This window comes from Equus quagga, chromosome 5 (genome assembly GCF_021613505.1).
Source record: "Equus quagga isolate Etosha38 chromosome 5, UCLA_HA_Equagga_1.0, whole genome shotgun sequence".
Lineage (NCBI taxonomy): Eukaryota > Metazoa > Chordata > Mammalia > Perissodactyla > Equidae > Equus > Equus quagga.
Genome location: NC_060271.1, coordinates 64,971,097 through 64,987,686, shown reverse-complemented (window position 1 = coordinate 64,987,686; position 16,590 = coordinate 64,971,097). Strand labels below are relative to the sequence as shown.

General features: G+C 38.0%; 1 gene segment (V, D, J or C); it reads left to right on the top strand.

Moving 5' to 3' along the window:
* Positions 1–1,467: 1,467 nt before the first annotated feature.
* On the top strand, positions 1,468–13,955 carry LOC124239636 (immunoglobulin kappa variable 4-1-like). The segment is given in 3 exon segments: positions 1,468–1,563; positions 13,160–13,223; positions 13,408–13,955. Coding segments are annotated over 3 exon segments (708 nt in total).
* The last annotated feature ends 2,635 nt before the right edge of the window (positions 13,956–16,590 follow it).

Sequence of the window (16,590 nt, the reverse complement as noted above, 5' to 3'; positions counted from 1 at the left end):
AAAAGAGAAATTACAAAATGTTATTAAAGAAAATAAAGAAAACCTCAATAAATGGAAGTTTATATCATGTTCATAAATCGAGAGACTTAATATTATAAAAATGATAATTATCCCCAAATTGGTTTAATGCTTTCACAATCAAAATTCCAGAAGATTGTTGTTGAAATTAGAAAAATATTTCTTAAATATATATGGACATGTATTCAAAAAGCTAAAAATAGTCAACATAATCTTGCATAAGAAGAACAAAGGTGGAGGACTAACACTATCCAATATGAAAGCCTATAAAAACTAACAGTAATTAAAATAGTATGATATTAATGAAGAGTTAGACAAATAAGCCAGTGTAATGAGTTACAAAATTTAGAAACTGATCCACACATATATAATCATCTGATTTACAATGAAATTGCCACCGTGGTGTAGTAGACATTTTTAAAGTAAATTAATTGGACGGAACAAATTGGATATTTATATTACAGCAAAATGAAACTTACTCTATTTACCATATACAAACATCAATTCTAAACGAATCATAAACCTAAATATGAAAGACAAAAAAAAAATAAAGCTTCTAGGAAATAATACAGAAACATATTCCATGACACTAGAGATAGGAAAAGACTTCTTAAAAAAGGTAAACAAAGTATTAAGCATAAAGAAAAAGATAAACTAGATCTTGTTATTACCATTTCATTTTTATAAAATGTAAAGCAAATAACAAGTATTTTTTGATGAATCTATATAGAAGAAAGAAACTGCAGAGCTAAAAACATACGAGTCAGAATAGTGATTAACTTGATGGTGGAGAGGTAGGCATAATGGATGTGGACAACCTTAAACCAGATATAAGTTATTGTCCTAACATATCTTTTTGATAGAGTCACAGGAGCTTATTACATTTGCTAAAACTAATAAATAAATGAATTAGTGAGTGTGTGAATAAATAAGAAAGAGCCATGGATGGACTAATAATGAAAGTACGTCATGGACATTGACCAAAAATCGTAAGTAATTTATCATCATTGATTATTACTATTAATTACAATCCATTAATGAATGAGACTTCCATGAAAAAGTGGAAGAGAAGGAAGGAAAGAAAGAAAAAAGAAAAACAGAGAAAGAAATGAAAATAAGAAACAAAGCAACAATACAACAAAATGTCATACAGATTCCAGAAGAAAATTTCTGCATAGTGTTTTGCATAATTCGTAGACTGAAGAAAAAACAGAACTCAGGAGGCAAATGGAACAAAATTATGTCATGATTGAAAATGTAAGTGTAGATCTATCACTTCTGCTGTCACATAAGAAAAATGATACTCTACATGCACCATCAAAAACAAAACCTGACTTCTGCTTTCCAGTTCTGCAAGTAAAGAGCTTGAAAGTCTCCACTCTGATCCAACAACAGGTAAAAAGCTGAAGAGACTGAAAAACCAAAAATGTTCATGGATCAGTCACAGAGATGAGGATTCAGGGAAAAGCTCTGCTTCATATTAGAGAGTCAAAGAGGCAAATCCAGGGCGTCTCAGCTTTTACTGGAGAAGAATCTGCCACAGAGGTCGGTGCCAGTGTAACACCTGAAGTTCAACTGACAAATTGCTGGAGGCTCAGTGTGCACAAGTCTGAGAGTTGAAAATTCCAGGGAGATGCTGTATTAGGAGGAGCCCCTACAATATTGTGAGGTTTACCTCATGAGCTCAACTAGATTCCTACAGTAAATATCAGAGAAAATCACCTCCTGCTTTTAGCAGTGGGAGCAGAAAAAGAACTATTTATATGCCAGAGAAATCTGTTTTTCTTAAGGTCTGCCTTGAGGCAAGACTAGTTAACCAGACCCTAACCTGCTAAGCTATTATTAGAGGGGAGCTTGACTTGGGGGCAAAAAATTACCCAACCGTATCCCACTGTAGCCATCCTAAGGGGGAGAAAAAAACTGAGAAATGCTTGTGAAGTTCACAGTCCAGAGGAATAGGTTCACAAACAGACTGAGAACTAATCAGAGGACTATAGAACGCTTCCCCTCCCCCAACAAGGGGAAGTAATTGGTGGTGAGATGATTACTATTATTACTAAGGCTTATTTGTGGCAGCTTCTTTTACAGGGTACATCGCATCCTGCTATTCAGAAAAAATACAAAGCCTACCAAAAGGCTAAAAACATAATTTAAAAAGACAGAGCAGCATCAGAACCAGGCATGGTAGAGATGTTGGAATTAGAAGATTGGAATTTAAAACAACTATAACTAATATGCTAAGGACTCTAATGGATAAAGTGGAAAGCATACAAGAACAGATGGACAATGTACGCGAAGAGATGGAAATCCTAAGAACAAAAAGGAAATGCTAGAGTTAAAAAATACTGACAGAAAGAATGACTTTGATAGGTTCATTAGTAGACTGGACTTGGCTGATAAAAAAAAAAAAATCTCTAAACTAGAGGATATATCAATAGAATCCTGAATAACCAAAAAGCAAAAAGAATGAGGACTGAAAAAAAGAGAACAGAATATCCAAGGACTATGGGACACCACAAAGAGTGTAACATAATGTTAATAGGAATACCAGAAGGAGATGAAAGGAAGAAAGGAATGGAAAAATATTTGAAACGATAATAACTGAGAATTTCTCCAAAACAATAACAGACACCAAATCACAGATCCAGCAACTCAGAGAACACCAAGAAGATGAATGACAAAACAAAATTTATACCAAGCATATAGTTCTCAAAGTACAGAAAATCAAAGATAAAGAAAAAAATCCTGAAAGAAGCCAGAAGAAAAGCACACCTTACTGCAGCAAAGATAAGAATTACATCTAACTTCTCCTAAGGAGAGCTGCAAGCAGGAAGATAATGGAGCAAAATACTTGAGAAAGAAAAAACAGAACACTAAACTAGAATTCTCCCCTGCAAAATTATCCTTGAAAAATGAAGAAGAAATAAAGACTTCTTCAATCAACGATTGATGAAATTTGATGTCACTTAACTTGCCTTGTAAGAAATGTTGAAATAAGTTATTTACAGAGAAGGAAAATAATGTAGGTCAGAAACTCAGATAAACATAAAGTAAGGAAGAGCATTTGAAGAAGGAATAAGCAAAGGTAAAATAAGAACATTTATTTTTCTTATGCTTAATTGAACTAACAGAAAACAGATATTAAAAATAATATCAACAATTCGTTGCACTTTATGTAAATTTATATATATATCATATGCACATTTACATAATATACATAACGCATAAACAAAAATGTACATAATACATGCACATATATGTGTACTTATGTATGCTTAATATAAGCGAAGTGAGTGAAAGCATTGATAAAAGGGACAAGAGTAGACTTAGGATTATTATAAGGTTTTCGGACTACCAGTGAAGTAGTATATTGTTATTGTTTTTTACACTTTTTTTATTGCAGTAACATTGGATTATAACATTATATAGCTTCAGATGTACATCGTAATATATTTCAGATTCTGTGTACGTTACATCATGTTCACCACCCAAAAACTAATTATACATCACCTCACATGTGAGCCTAATCACCCCTGTTGCCCTCCCCCCTCCCCGTCCCTATGGTAACCACCAATCCAATCTCTGTTGCTATGTGTTTGTTTGTCGTCATTTTTATATTCTACTTATAAGTGAGATCATATGGTATTTGACTTTCTCCCTCTAACTTATTTCACTTAACATAATACCCTCAAAGTCCATCCATGTTGTCACAAATGGCTGGATTTCATCATTTCTTATGGCTAAGTATTCCATTATGTATATATACAGCATATTCTTTATCCATTCGTCCCTTCATGGGCACCTAGCTTGCTTCCAAGTCTTGGCTATTGTGAATAAGGCTGCAATGAACATAGGGATGAATGTATCTTTATGCCTTTGTGTTTTCAAGTTCTTTGGATAAACACCCAGCAGTGGGATAGCTGGATCATATGGAAGATCTATTCTTAATTTTCTGAGGATGCTCCATACTGCTTTCCACAGTGGCTGTACCAGTTTGCACTCCCACCAGCGGTGTACAAGCGTTCCCTTCTCTCCATATCTTCTCCAACACTTGTTGTTTCCCATCTTGTTAACTACAGCCATTCTGACCGGCGTGAGGTGATAGCTCATTGTAGTTTTGATTTGTATTTCCCTGATAGCTAATGATGTTGAACATCTTTTCATATGCCTGTTGGCCATCTGTATATCTTCTTTGGAGAAATATCTGTTCAGATCTTTTGCCCATTTTTTAATTGGCTTGTTAGTTTTTTGTTTTTGAGATGTATGAGTTCTTTCTATATTTTGGGTATTAACCCCTTATCTGATATATGGTTTGCAAATATCTTCTCCCAATTATTAGGTTGTCTTTTCATTTTTTTCATGGTTTTCTTTGCTGTGCAGAAGATTTTAGTTTGATATAGTCCTATTTGTTCTTTTTTTCTTTTGTTTCCCTTGCCCAGTCAGACATGGGACTTGAAAATATGCTGCTAAGACCGATATCAAAGAGTGTACTGCCTAGGTTTTCTTCTAGAAGTTTCATGGTTTGGGGTCTTACATTCAAGTCTTTAATCAATTTTGAGTTGATTTTTGTGCATGGTGTAAGGTAATGGTCTACTTTCATGTTTTTGCATGTGGCTGTCCAGTTTACCCAACACCATTTCTCCACTGTATGCTCTTGGCTCCCTTGTCAAATATTAGCTGTCCATAAATGTGTGGGTTTATTTCTGGGCTCTCGATTCTGTTCCATTGATTTATGTGTCTGTTTCTGTGCCGGTACCATGCTGTTTTGCTTACTATGACTTTGTAGTATATTTTGAAATCAGGAAGTGTGATACCTCCAGCTTTGTTCCGTTTTCTCAGGAATCCTTTGGTTATTTGGGGATTTTGTTGTTCCATGTAAATTTTAGGATTCTTTGTTCTATTTCTGTGAAAAATGTTGTTGGAACTTTGATAGGGATTGCATTGAATCTATAGATTGCTTTAGGAAGTATGGACATTTTAACGATGTTAATTCTTCCAATTCAAGAGCATAGAATATCTTTCCATTTCTTCTTGTCTTTTTCTATTTCTTTCAACAATGTTTTATAGTTTTCAGTGTACAGATCTTTCACCTCTTTGGTTAAGTTTATTCCTAGGTATTTTATTCTCTTTGTTGCACTTGTAAATGGGATTGTATTCTTAATTTCTCTTTCTGCTACTTCGTTGTTAGTGTATAGAAACGCAACGGAGTTTTGTATGTTCATTTTGTATCCTGTGACTTGACTGTATTCATTTATTATTTCTAAAAGTTTTTTAGTGGATTCTTTAGTTTTCTATATACAAAATCATGTCGTCTGCAAATAGTGACAGTTTTGCTTATTCTTTTCCAATATGGATCCCTTTTATTTCTTTTTCTTGCCTCATTGCTCTGGCTGGAACTTCCAACACTATGTTAAATAAGAGTGGTGACAGTGGGCATCCTTGTCTGGTTCCTGTTCTTAGAGAGGTAGCTTTCAGTTTTTCTCCATTGAGAATGACATTTGCTGTGGGTTTGTCGTATATGGCCTTTATTATGTTGAGGTATTTTCCTTCTATACCCATTTTATTTAAAGTTTTTATCATAAGTGATGCTGTATCTTGTCAAATGCTTTCTCTGCATCTATTGAGATGATTATGTGATTTTTATTCTTCATTTTGTTAATGTGGTGTATCATGTTGGTATATTTGTGGATGTTGACCCATCCCTGCATCCCTGGAATGAAACCCACTTGATCATGATGTACGATCCTTTTAATATATTGTTGTATTCAATTTGCTAGTATTTTGTTGAGGATTTTTGCATCGATGTTCATCAATAATATTGGCCTGTAATTTTCTTTTTTTATGTTGTCCTTGTCTGGTTTTGGTATCAGTATAATGTTGGCTTCATAGAATGAGTCACGAAGCGTCCCATACTCTTCAATTTTTTGGAAGAGTTTGAGAAGGATAGGTATTAAGTCTTTGAATGTTTGGTAGTTCACCAGGGAAGCCACCTGGCCCTGAACTTTTATTTTTTGGGAGTTTTTTGATTGCTGTTTTGGTCTCCTTACTGGTGATCAGTCTATTCAAATTTTCTACTTCTGCTTGGTCCAGTTTTGGAAGGTGGTATGTTTCTAAGAATTTACCTATTTCTTCCTAGATTATACAATTTGTTGGCGTATAGCTTTTCATAGTATTCTCTTAATATCTTTTGTATTTCTGAGGTGTCTGTTGTAATCTCTCCTCTTTCATTTCTGATTTTGTTTATTTGAGCCTTCTCTCTTTTTTTCTTGGTGAGTCTAGCTAAGGGTATGTCAATTTTGTTTATATTTTCAAAGAACCAGCTCTTGGTTTCATTAATATTTTCTATTATGTTGTATTCTCTATTTCGTTTATTTCTGCTCTGATTTTTATTGTTTCCTTCCTTCTGCTAATTTTGGACTTTGTTTGTTCTTCTTTTTCCAGTAGCTTTAGATGTGCTGTTAGATTGTTTATTTGGGATTTATCCTCTTTGTTGAGGTAGGCCTGAACTGCTACAAACTTCCTTCTTAGAACCGCTTTTGCTGTATCCCATAGACTTTGGCATGTCGTATTTTCATTTTCATTTGTCTGCAGGAATTTTTTGATTTCTCCATTGACCCAATCGTTGTTCAGTAGCATTTTGTTTAATCTCCACATTTTTGTGGCTTTTCTGGTTTTCTTCCTGTAGTTGATTTCTAGTTTCATACCTTTGTGGTCAGAAAAGATACATGGTATTATTTTAATCTTCTTAAACTTATTGAGACTTGTTTTGTGGCCTAATATGTGATCAATCCTGGAGAATGTTCCATGTGCATTTGAAAAGTGTGTACTCTGTGGTTTTGGGGTGGAATGTTCTATATATCTCTACTAAGTCCATCTCATCTAATGTGTCATTTAAGGCCACTCTTTCCTTATAGATCTTCTGTTTGGATGATCTATCCATTGGTGTAAGTGGAGTGTTAAAGTCCCCTACTCTTATTGTGTTACTGTCTATTTCTCCTCCTATGTCTGTTAATAATTGTTTTATATATTTAGGTGCTCCTGTGTTGGGTGCATAGATACTTATAAGTGTTACACTTTCTTGTTAGATTGTTCCCTTTATCATTATGTAGTGCCCATCTTTGTCTCTTGTTACAGTTTTTGTTTTAAAGTCTATTTTGTCTGATGTAAGTATTGCTACTCCTGCTTTCTTTTCTTTGCCATTTGCATGGAATATCTTTTTCCATCCTTTCACTTTCAGTTTTTGAGTGTCTTTAGGTCTGAAGTGTATCTCTTGTATGCAGCATATACATGGGTCTTGTTTTTTTTATCCAATTGGACACCCTATGGCATTTGATTGGAGCATTTAGTCCATTGACATTTAAAGTAGCTATTGATGAATATATATTGCCATTATGTTACTTTTTTAAACTTTTTTTCTGGATGTTTTAGTAGCTCTTCTCTTTTCCTTTCTTCTCCTCTTGCTCTCTTCCCTTGTAGCTTGATGGCTTTCTTATTAATATGTTTGACATCTTTTGTCTTACTTTTTTGCTTAGTTATTATAGGTTTCTGATTTGTGATTACCATGAGGATCCTATTTAATATTCTATTTACATAACAGTCTACATCGAGTTGATAGACTCTTTAGCTTGAACTCCTTCTAAAAGCTCTACTTTTTCACTCCTCTCCTCCCACATTTTATGTTTTTCAAATCATATAGGCTCTTGCTTAGTGTGTGTCTACCTGCTACCATCTTATCATTGAAATAGGTGATTTTAGTACATTAGTCTTTTAATCTTCACATTATCTTCACAGGTACTTGATCTGCTACCTTTACTATATTTTTACATTTACAAGTGATTTTATTGCCTGGATTTTTTTTTTTGATAATTTTTTAAATCTCTATTTGTGGTCATCACTTTCCCACTTAAATAAGTCCCTTCAGCACTTCTTGTAGAGCTGGTTTCTTGGTGATAAACTCCTTTAATTTTTGCTTGTCTGGGAAGCTCTTTATCTCTCCTTCCATTCTGAATGATAACCTTGGTGGATAGAGTATTCTTGGCTGTAGATTTTTTTCTTTTAGTGCTTTAAATATGTCGTGCCATTCTCTTATCGCCTGTAGGTCTCAGCTGAGAAATCTGCTGATAGCCTTATCGGCTTTCCTTTGTATGTCATTTGTGGCCTTTCTCTTGCTGCTTTTAAGATTCTCTCTTTCTCTATAATTTTGGACATTTTAATTATAATATGTCTTGTTGTGGGCTTCTTTGGGCTTATCCTGTTTGGCACTCTCTGTGCTTCCTATACTTGAATGTCTGTTTCCTTCCTTAGGTTAGGAAAATTTTCATCTACTATTTCCTCAAATAAGTTTTCTCCCCCTTTGTCTCTCTCTTCTCCTTCTGGGACACCTATAATCCAAATGTTAGTGCGCTTGATATTGTCCCAGAGTTCCCTGGTACTGTTTTCATTCTGTCTAATTCTTTTTTCTTTTTTCTGTTCAGCTTGGGTGATTTCCTCTAGTCTTTTGTCTAGCTCGCTGATCCATTCTTCTGCATTCTCTACTCTGCTATTGGGTCCCTCTAGTGAATTTTTCATTTCCAGTATTGTATTCTTCATTTCTGATTGGTTCTTTTTTATATTTTCCAGTTTGCTGATGAGCTCACTGTGTTCATCCAGTCTTCTTCCAATATCTGTGAGCATCCTTATGATATTTTGTTTGGACTCTTTGTCAAGTAGATTGCTTATTTCTGTTTCATTTAGTCCTTTTGCTGGGGTTTTGTCCTGTTCCCTTGCTTGGAAAGTATTCCTTTGTCTCCTCATTATGCCTCTTTCTCTGTGCTTGTTTCTATGTATTAGGTGAGTCAGCCAAGTCTCCTGATCTTGGAGAAGTGCCCTTATGTATGAGATGTCTTATGAATCCCAGCAGTGTGGTTCTCTCTCCTCACCAGTCCAAATGATCCAGGAGTGACCCCTTTGTGAGGTACTTGTGCCTTTCTGCTGTGGCAGGGTTGCTCTTACTGAAGGTACCCAGGGAATCTAGTCTTTCCTTCCCTGGCCAGCTGTTTGTAAATCCGATTTTGGGAGCCTCAGCACCATTGGCTACAAACTCTATCAGCACAGGCCTGTTGCAATTTTCCTCTTAGTTGGGTTGGTATGCAGTGTAGCTGGTTGCTAGGCTCGGGGGCTTATAGTTGCAATAGGCCTCAGGCCTACAAGGCTGTTGTCAGTTCTCTTAGGAGTGCAGCTGAGTGGGGCTGGCCCTAGGCATGGGAGTACTCAATTGTTTCAGACTTTGGAAGGTGGGGCTGATCCTTTTTATGACTATTTGTGAAGCACAGGTCTTCTGCCTCTGATAAGCCTCACCCCCCACAGGACCACACACACCATCAACACAGTCCTGGTCTGTGCACACTTCCCAACCTCCTGGAGCATACCCCAACACTGCACTGCAGAGGCCCCCACCTCTCCACCAATGCCTCCCACAGTTCACCTGGTCCTTACACAGGCCCTGCCCCACAGAGGTGGACACACTCAACTGCTTGTAGATGATCAAGGCACCCAGTCAATGCAGGCCAAAAAGGAGCCTGAGGGCTTGCTGCTGGGGCTGGTCCCTAGGTCAGCCTGCCTTTCCTGGCTGAACTGGATTAAATCTGTGCTCTAGTGAGTGTGGCAGACCCCTGGGCTAACAGGCCAAGGGATGAATCTCAATGGCACCCACCAGGGTCTGAATCAGCATGCCTGATCCAGGTCAGAACAATGGCCTCCACCAATGTCTCAGTCTCCAGAGAGGTCCTTCCTCTCACTAAGATGCACCCAGAGCCCACCAGGTGAGTCTCGTTTCACCAAAGGACTGTCAGCCTTCTTTCTGGTGATTTTAGGTTGCTGCAATGAGTGAGTTTGTGCGTGGGCCCTTTAAGACCCAGATCTTTTCGGCTTTCGGCTGATAACTTTTCTGGGGGTAGCCTCGCTGCAGTTAATAGCCAGCGAAGCCAGACAGTAAGACCCTCATCTCAGTTGGGCTGAGTCTGAAGGATGCTTATAGTAGTATCAGCCCCCACTCGGGACCTCACTCCTCTAGGGAGGGCTGCGTACCCTAGGGTGGCTCCTGCCTGGCCAGTTGAGAAGCTCTGCTGCTCCCAAAGGTGGCTTTTTTTCTCTCCAGCAGGAATTTCTGCCTGTTCTGCCTTAGTCAGGACTGTCCCTTGTTGTGGGGGTTCTTTTTATCCAGTTTTCAGTTTTCTATCCAGGGTAATTTTTCCAAAAATAGTTGTAACTTGGTTGTGTTCATGGGAGGAGACGAGTTCAGTGTCTGCTTATTCCACCATCTTGATGAGATCTAGGAGGAAATTATTAATCAATCATTAATATATAAAATTATGATGATATGCATTCCAATGATTAGTAAGGACATTACAAAGAGGAAAGTTAACGACTAGTATCTTTCATGGATATAGACACAAAAATTATGGGAAAAAAAAGAAAATTTAATCCATCTCTATACATATCTATATCTATGTAGAATAATCCATCACCACCAAGTAAGTATATTCTAGGACTGTAAGGTTACTTTAGCATTAGAAAATTGATCTATATAATCACCACCTTGAGAGAATAAAGAACAAATACTATATGATTATCTCAACAGATGCTGAAAAGTCATTTGAAGAAAAGTAAATAGCTATCATGATAAAAAAAAAACTCAGCAAGTCAGGAAAAATTAAAAAGAAATCCCTCATTGTGATGAATTGTCCATCAAACTTTTAGGGCCAACACCATACTCAATGATAAAATATTGTATATTTATCCTTCATACTGGAAAAACACAAACATGTTCACTATCATGACTGAATTATACTGGTGGTCCTAGCACATACAATAAAGCAAGATAAAGAAAGAAAAGGCACACATCTGGAAAAGAAGAAGGAAAATATCTTTACTTACGAGTAGCAAAATTGTGTACATAAATTGTTAAGTATCTAAAAGTAAACCAGTATAAATAATAATTTAGCAAAGCCTCTGGATTCAATGTCAATTTGTAAAATATCTATTGTGGACTAAAGAAGATTTTAGTAAATAGATACTTTTTACATCTTCACAAGAATCAATATTATCATTCCTTCAAAACTTGATATATAGATTCAAAGCAATCCGATTAAAATCCCCTAAGGATTTTTTTGAAATCAATAAGCTGATTCTAGTATTTACACAAAAATTTAAAGGATTGAACATTCAAAAGAATCTTAAAGAAGAAAAAGTCAGAAGACTAATAATATCAGATTTTAAGACTGATTACAATGCTACAGTAAAGACAGTATAGTGTCCTGTAGGTACAAAGACAGGCAAATAGAGCAGAAGAGAGAGTACAAAAAGATTCACATATACGCAGTCACTTGATACCTAACAAAGGCAATAGAGTGGATTAAAAGTTGTTTTTCTTTTTCAAAAAATAGTAAGGTCCAGTTGCATATGGAAATGAAATTAATCAAAAGTGGAAATAAAAACTTCAGTCCGTTTCATACCAGGCAAAACTATGCTTAGTGGACTAGCTCACACAAAGAATAATCTTTCCAGAATTTTTTTTTAAGACGATCATAGACTACATGTGAGAGATAACGTAATGATGATTCTGGGAGGAAAAACAGAAGGAAATCTTTAGGCTCTAAACATGAGCAATATTTATTACATACGACACACAATCACAGGAAAAAAAGGATAAATGATACTCCATTAAAATTAAGAACTTCTTTTCAAATATATCGTTGAGAACATAAATAGACATGCCACAAGGTGGGAAACAGTATCCAATGCATATTTATGACAAAAGATTCATTTTAAGAATATATAAATAACTCCTCAAAGAAGATAAACTGTGATTTGAACAAGCTTTTCCCAAGAAGGAAGATATCCAAATAGCTAATGCAAAATAAACATAAGAGAAGTTACTCAGCATCATTAGTCATCATGGAAATGTAAATTTTAACCATGATACCACTTCAAGATCTATTGACAAGAATGTAAGAAAAAGTCTGTGCGTTGGGTGGTTTCATGCTGCAGGGACATGTTGATATGAAAGTCCACTGTCCATGATCAAAAGCTGATCTGGATACTTGGCAATTAATGAGACTACAATTGACTTTACTTTTCCAGGAAACACAAGTGTTTAACTGCACCAACTTGCTCCTTCTTCCTCTGACTCTGTTCATGCTGAGGAGTGAGGTTACACTAAATTGACCCAGATACTCACCGCCCCACTGGCCCTGAGAAATAACCTCACTTCTGGGTAGGGATCTCAGAGAGAGCAGCAGAAGAGATGTTATTTGTCTTGTTTATTATCTGACTGCCGTTAAAATGAAAGCTCTGTGAGGTCGGAGGTTCTGTTGCATTTGTTTTAAATGCTCTCTGCCAAGGAGAGTTCATGATACTGTTATTTCTGTAATTCTATAGATATATTCTTTTGATTTTGAGCAGGGAAAAATGAAGAATGGCTCTAGCAGAGCTTGGGAACAGAAGCTTTTCACCTTTTACCCCCAGGAGGAGCTGTGACACCTTAGCTCTGTTAGTGAAGGAGAGGTTGGGAGAATCTGAGATGTTGTTTGAGAAACTAGTTAACCCAAGAGCAGTGAAAAGAGAGAGTCATAAGTATGTGGTGACACATTTTCTGAGAAAGTGTTTGTGCAAAGGGAGCTATCAGAGGTCTGCTTTAGATGTGTTGAAGTGCCCTTGAATTGTCAGTGAGGAACTTCAAATGTGTATTTAAAAATCAAAAGAGAGTCTGAGATAGAGATATAGATGTGTGGAGGATATCCTCATTCTAACCAGTGGCGTGACTATATTTCGTTTACTGGCAGCATATTTATATTGTTTCAATTAGGTTCTGAATTATGTGCTCATAAACATATATTTATTACATTTGGGAATTTTGTTGAACTGTATTGAAAATCGTAGTTTTCAGTTGATTTGTAGGTCCCCTGTAGGCCTACAATCACATTTCCTGGGTAAGGAGATTTTTGTCTCCTTCTTTCTGTTATTTGTCTTCACAACTCACTGAACAGGAACTGTTGCTTTCATACTCTCTGCTGCTTTGCATAGGCAACACTGGTACCAGGCCGGCTGCTCAGAACTCCATTAATGGGGTTTCCTGGAGATGGAGCCTGAGTGAGTCCAACAGGCGAGCGGCAGCAAGACGGTGCCACGGCCACAATTCCTCATCCTTCTGGTGTTCTGGGTCTCAGGTAAGAGGTTTAGAGGAGAAATATCTTTGTAAAATCAGAAAATGATTTTTACAAGCAGAATGAATCAAACATTTCATCTAAAACAGTCTAATTATATGATAAATAACAAAAGCTACATTTTTAAAATGTATATTTTAATATATTAAAGATGCAATGTATGGTCACTGTCCATTCCTTATTGCAGGTGTCTGTGGGCACATTGTGATGACCCAGTCTCCAGGTTCCCTGGCTGTGTCTGTAGGAGACAGTGTCACCATCAACTGCAAGTCCAGCCAGAGTCTTTTCGGTAGCTCCAACCAGAAGAATTACTTAGCCTGGTACCAGCAGAAACCAGGCCAGGCTCCTAAGCTGCTCATCTACTGGGCATCCAGTAGAGCATCTGGGGTTTCTGACCAATTCAGTGGCAGTGGGTCTGGGACAGACTTCACTCTCACCATCAGCAGCCTCCAGGCTGAAGATGTGGCAGTTTATTGCTGTCAGCAGGAGTATAGTTCTCCTCCCACAGTGCTTCAGCCTCAAAGACAAACCTCCTCCCCAAAACCATGGGTTAGTGAGTCTTTGCTGCACCAGCTGCTGCTTTCCTGCACCTGTTTGAGAGGCCCCTCAGCTATAAGAAAGGCCATGTCTCCTGTCTTAATTGTAGAAGAATGTGTAAGTCTTATGGAATGTTTGAGTAGATTAGCTTGTTCTGCGTCTTTTGCGGAAGGAAGTCACTCTATGAAGACTCTGTAATAACCTGCCATGGACCCTTCTCAACATCATTCAAGATGTTTTGCATCACCTGAATCAGAGTCGTCTATACAGATGGATTTATATCACCAAAGCCAATCAAGGCTTCAACTGCTTCTCACGGGGAACTGTGTGCTTCACACCGTGATGGATCAACTGTCTCTGCCCTGTGTCTGATGACTCTGAACTTTCCCATTTTATTCTTTTGTTGTATCTTCCTGTTACTATCACTCTCTTGCCCTGGGAGCTTCTCTAGGTTCACAACTGAAGTGTGTGTTATCATGCATTATTCTATCTTCCAAACACTTGAGCTTCACTTTCCCTGAGTCAGAATGACAGGGGCAGGTCCAGTAACTCCAATGACGTGCTGCACTGACCCTCACTCGGCCCACTCATGCTGTAACCAATGCTGTGTCTGGGAATTAGGGAAAATGACCTCTATTCCAGGCAAACAGCTGCAGGACAAGATGTGTGACCTTCTCTTGCATCGTACACAATTTTCTCCAAAGCAAGTTAGTGTTTCTGCTTCCAGTGCAGGTGCTATGGAAAAGCAGAGTAAGTGTCACAAAAGATCCTCCCTGCCCAGCTGGCCTGGGGATTGTGTTCAGAGTCATAACCCTTTGGGGAATTGGGAATAACTTTATACAGCAGTAAGTACAACATTGACCCACTCTCCACTGTTGATAATTAGAGTGTAGGTAGAGAAAAGACATCCACCTCTCTGTCCACAAACTGGATTGGAAGCTGACTGACAGGTATCCAGGATCCACTCCAGGCTGCTGTTGGTTTCTGTGTAAGAAGTCACTAGCTATTTAGTTTGCCTTATAGTTGATGATGACTAGCTCTCTGTGTTGATCCTGCCAATGATTTTGTTTGCTGAGTAAAGAAAATGCCATGTAGAATTTTTTAAAAATACTCTCCTTTATTGCTTTTTTTTTTTTTTTTGCTGAGGAATATTCACCCTGAGCTAACATCTGTGCCAGTCTTCCTCTGTTTTTTATGTGGGTCACTGCCACAGCGTGGCTGCTGAGGAGTGCTGAAGGTCCACACCTGGGAATCAAACCTGAAGTGTGCCGAACTTAACCACTAGGCCACGGGGTAGGCACCTAAATACTCTTTTCAATCTAACAAAAAGGGCAGTTGTCCTGGGCTACATTATTTAAACAATTCTAAAAAGGCTGATGTAAGTAGTTGCCTAAGAGAACACTAAATAGAATGCGCCACTAGTTTATTGTCAGTTGATTCATTGTACATTCTTAATCTCTAAGAAATATTTTCAGATGTAAATTATTCTGTTCACTTCATAGTCAAAAGTAAATCTAATATCAATTATATAACTATTGCCAGTGTTTTGGGGGAACCATATCTTACTATAAGAGAACATAGGGCTCCTCAGCCCTAGCCTCCAATGACGACAAAGTTGGAGCAACAAGAAGTTAGAGGCTGGTGGTTCACTCTGGACAGGACCCAGTGGAGTGCCTCCTCTGCCTCCGAGGGCTTCAGGAAGACACAGTGTTGGTTTTCAGGACTGAGCAGATGGAGAAACTCTGTCTTATCTGCACTGAGCAACTTCATTAACTAGTTTAGGTTCCCAGCCCTCATCCTTTTGAGGTCCTCATGACATTTCAGGACTTGATTTAAAGCTCATTTATTCACTGGGGCCAACTTCCTCTCCCCATCAAAACCAGGCCACCCTGTTCCACTGTTTTGTAAAAAGCATTGTTTTCTCTTCCTGATCATGATCACAACTTAAAATTCATTTTTATTTGAGGTGATATGAAATTTTAATTTTGAGGAGTCAAAAGTATTTCTGGATCCACTTTAATCTTTATGGTAAGGCAGCCTCAGTGTATCCTCCCACGTGGCATCTCAGACAAAGGGGCAAAGAATCAATAGAATGGGTCACAAAATCCCTAGGGACGTGCTTGAGCTACACTTAGAAACTTTATGATAACCTCAACTCCCACTGGGTGAAATATGAGCAGGTGTCCCTTTTGAGCACCAACCCAAATTCTTCTGAGCTGATTTGCATGTTGTGTCATTAGACAAAGCTCCAGGCTGCTCACAGCATCCTAAAAGTCTGCTTGTCGGGGCCCCTGACGAGCAACCTCTAGCTCAGCTCTCAAGGATAGGGTCAAGGGCTTCCCTGTTGTGGATCCTGCTGCTCTTGGTTGCAGGTGAGAGGGAGGGTATGCATTGTGGCCATCATGCTTTCTGTGTCTCTGGCTTCTTGGTCGCTAGAATTAAAGCTTATGTTGTAGGTTCAAGTTACCCAGTTTTATGGTTATTCAGAGTATTGTCTGTGACTGTGACTACAAGTGTTACCAACGCAATGGAACTACTTTGAGATGATCTCAGTACATCTGTGAAGTTTGTTGCGTTTATCATTTTAGGCTTCACTAGGACACTGTGCTGACCCAGTCTCCACCCTCCTTGACCAGGTCTCCAGGGCAGAGGGCCACCATCTCCTGCAGGACAAGTGAGAGTATCAATAATTATTTTGGCATTATTAGCCCTATTAACTGGTATCAACAGAAACCAGGACAGCCTCCTAAACTCCTGATCTCTGCAGCACCCAGTTGAGAGTCTGGGGTCCCAGCCAAGGTCAGTGGCAGTGGGTCTGGGACTGATTTCACCC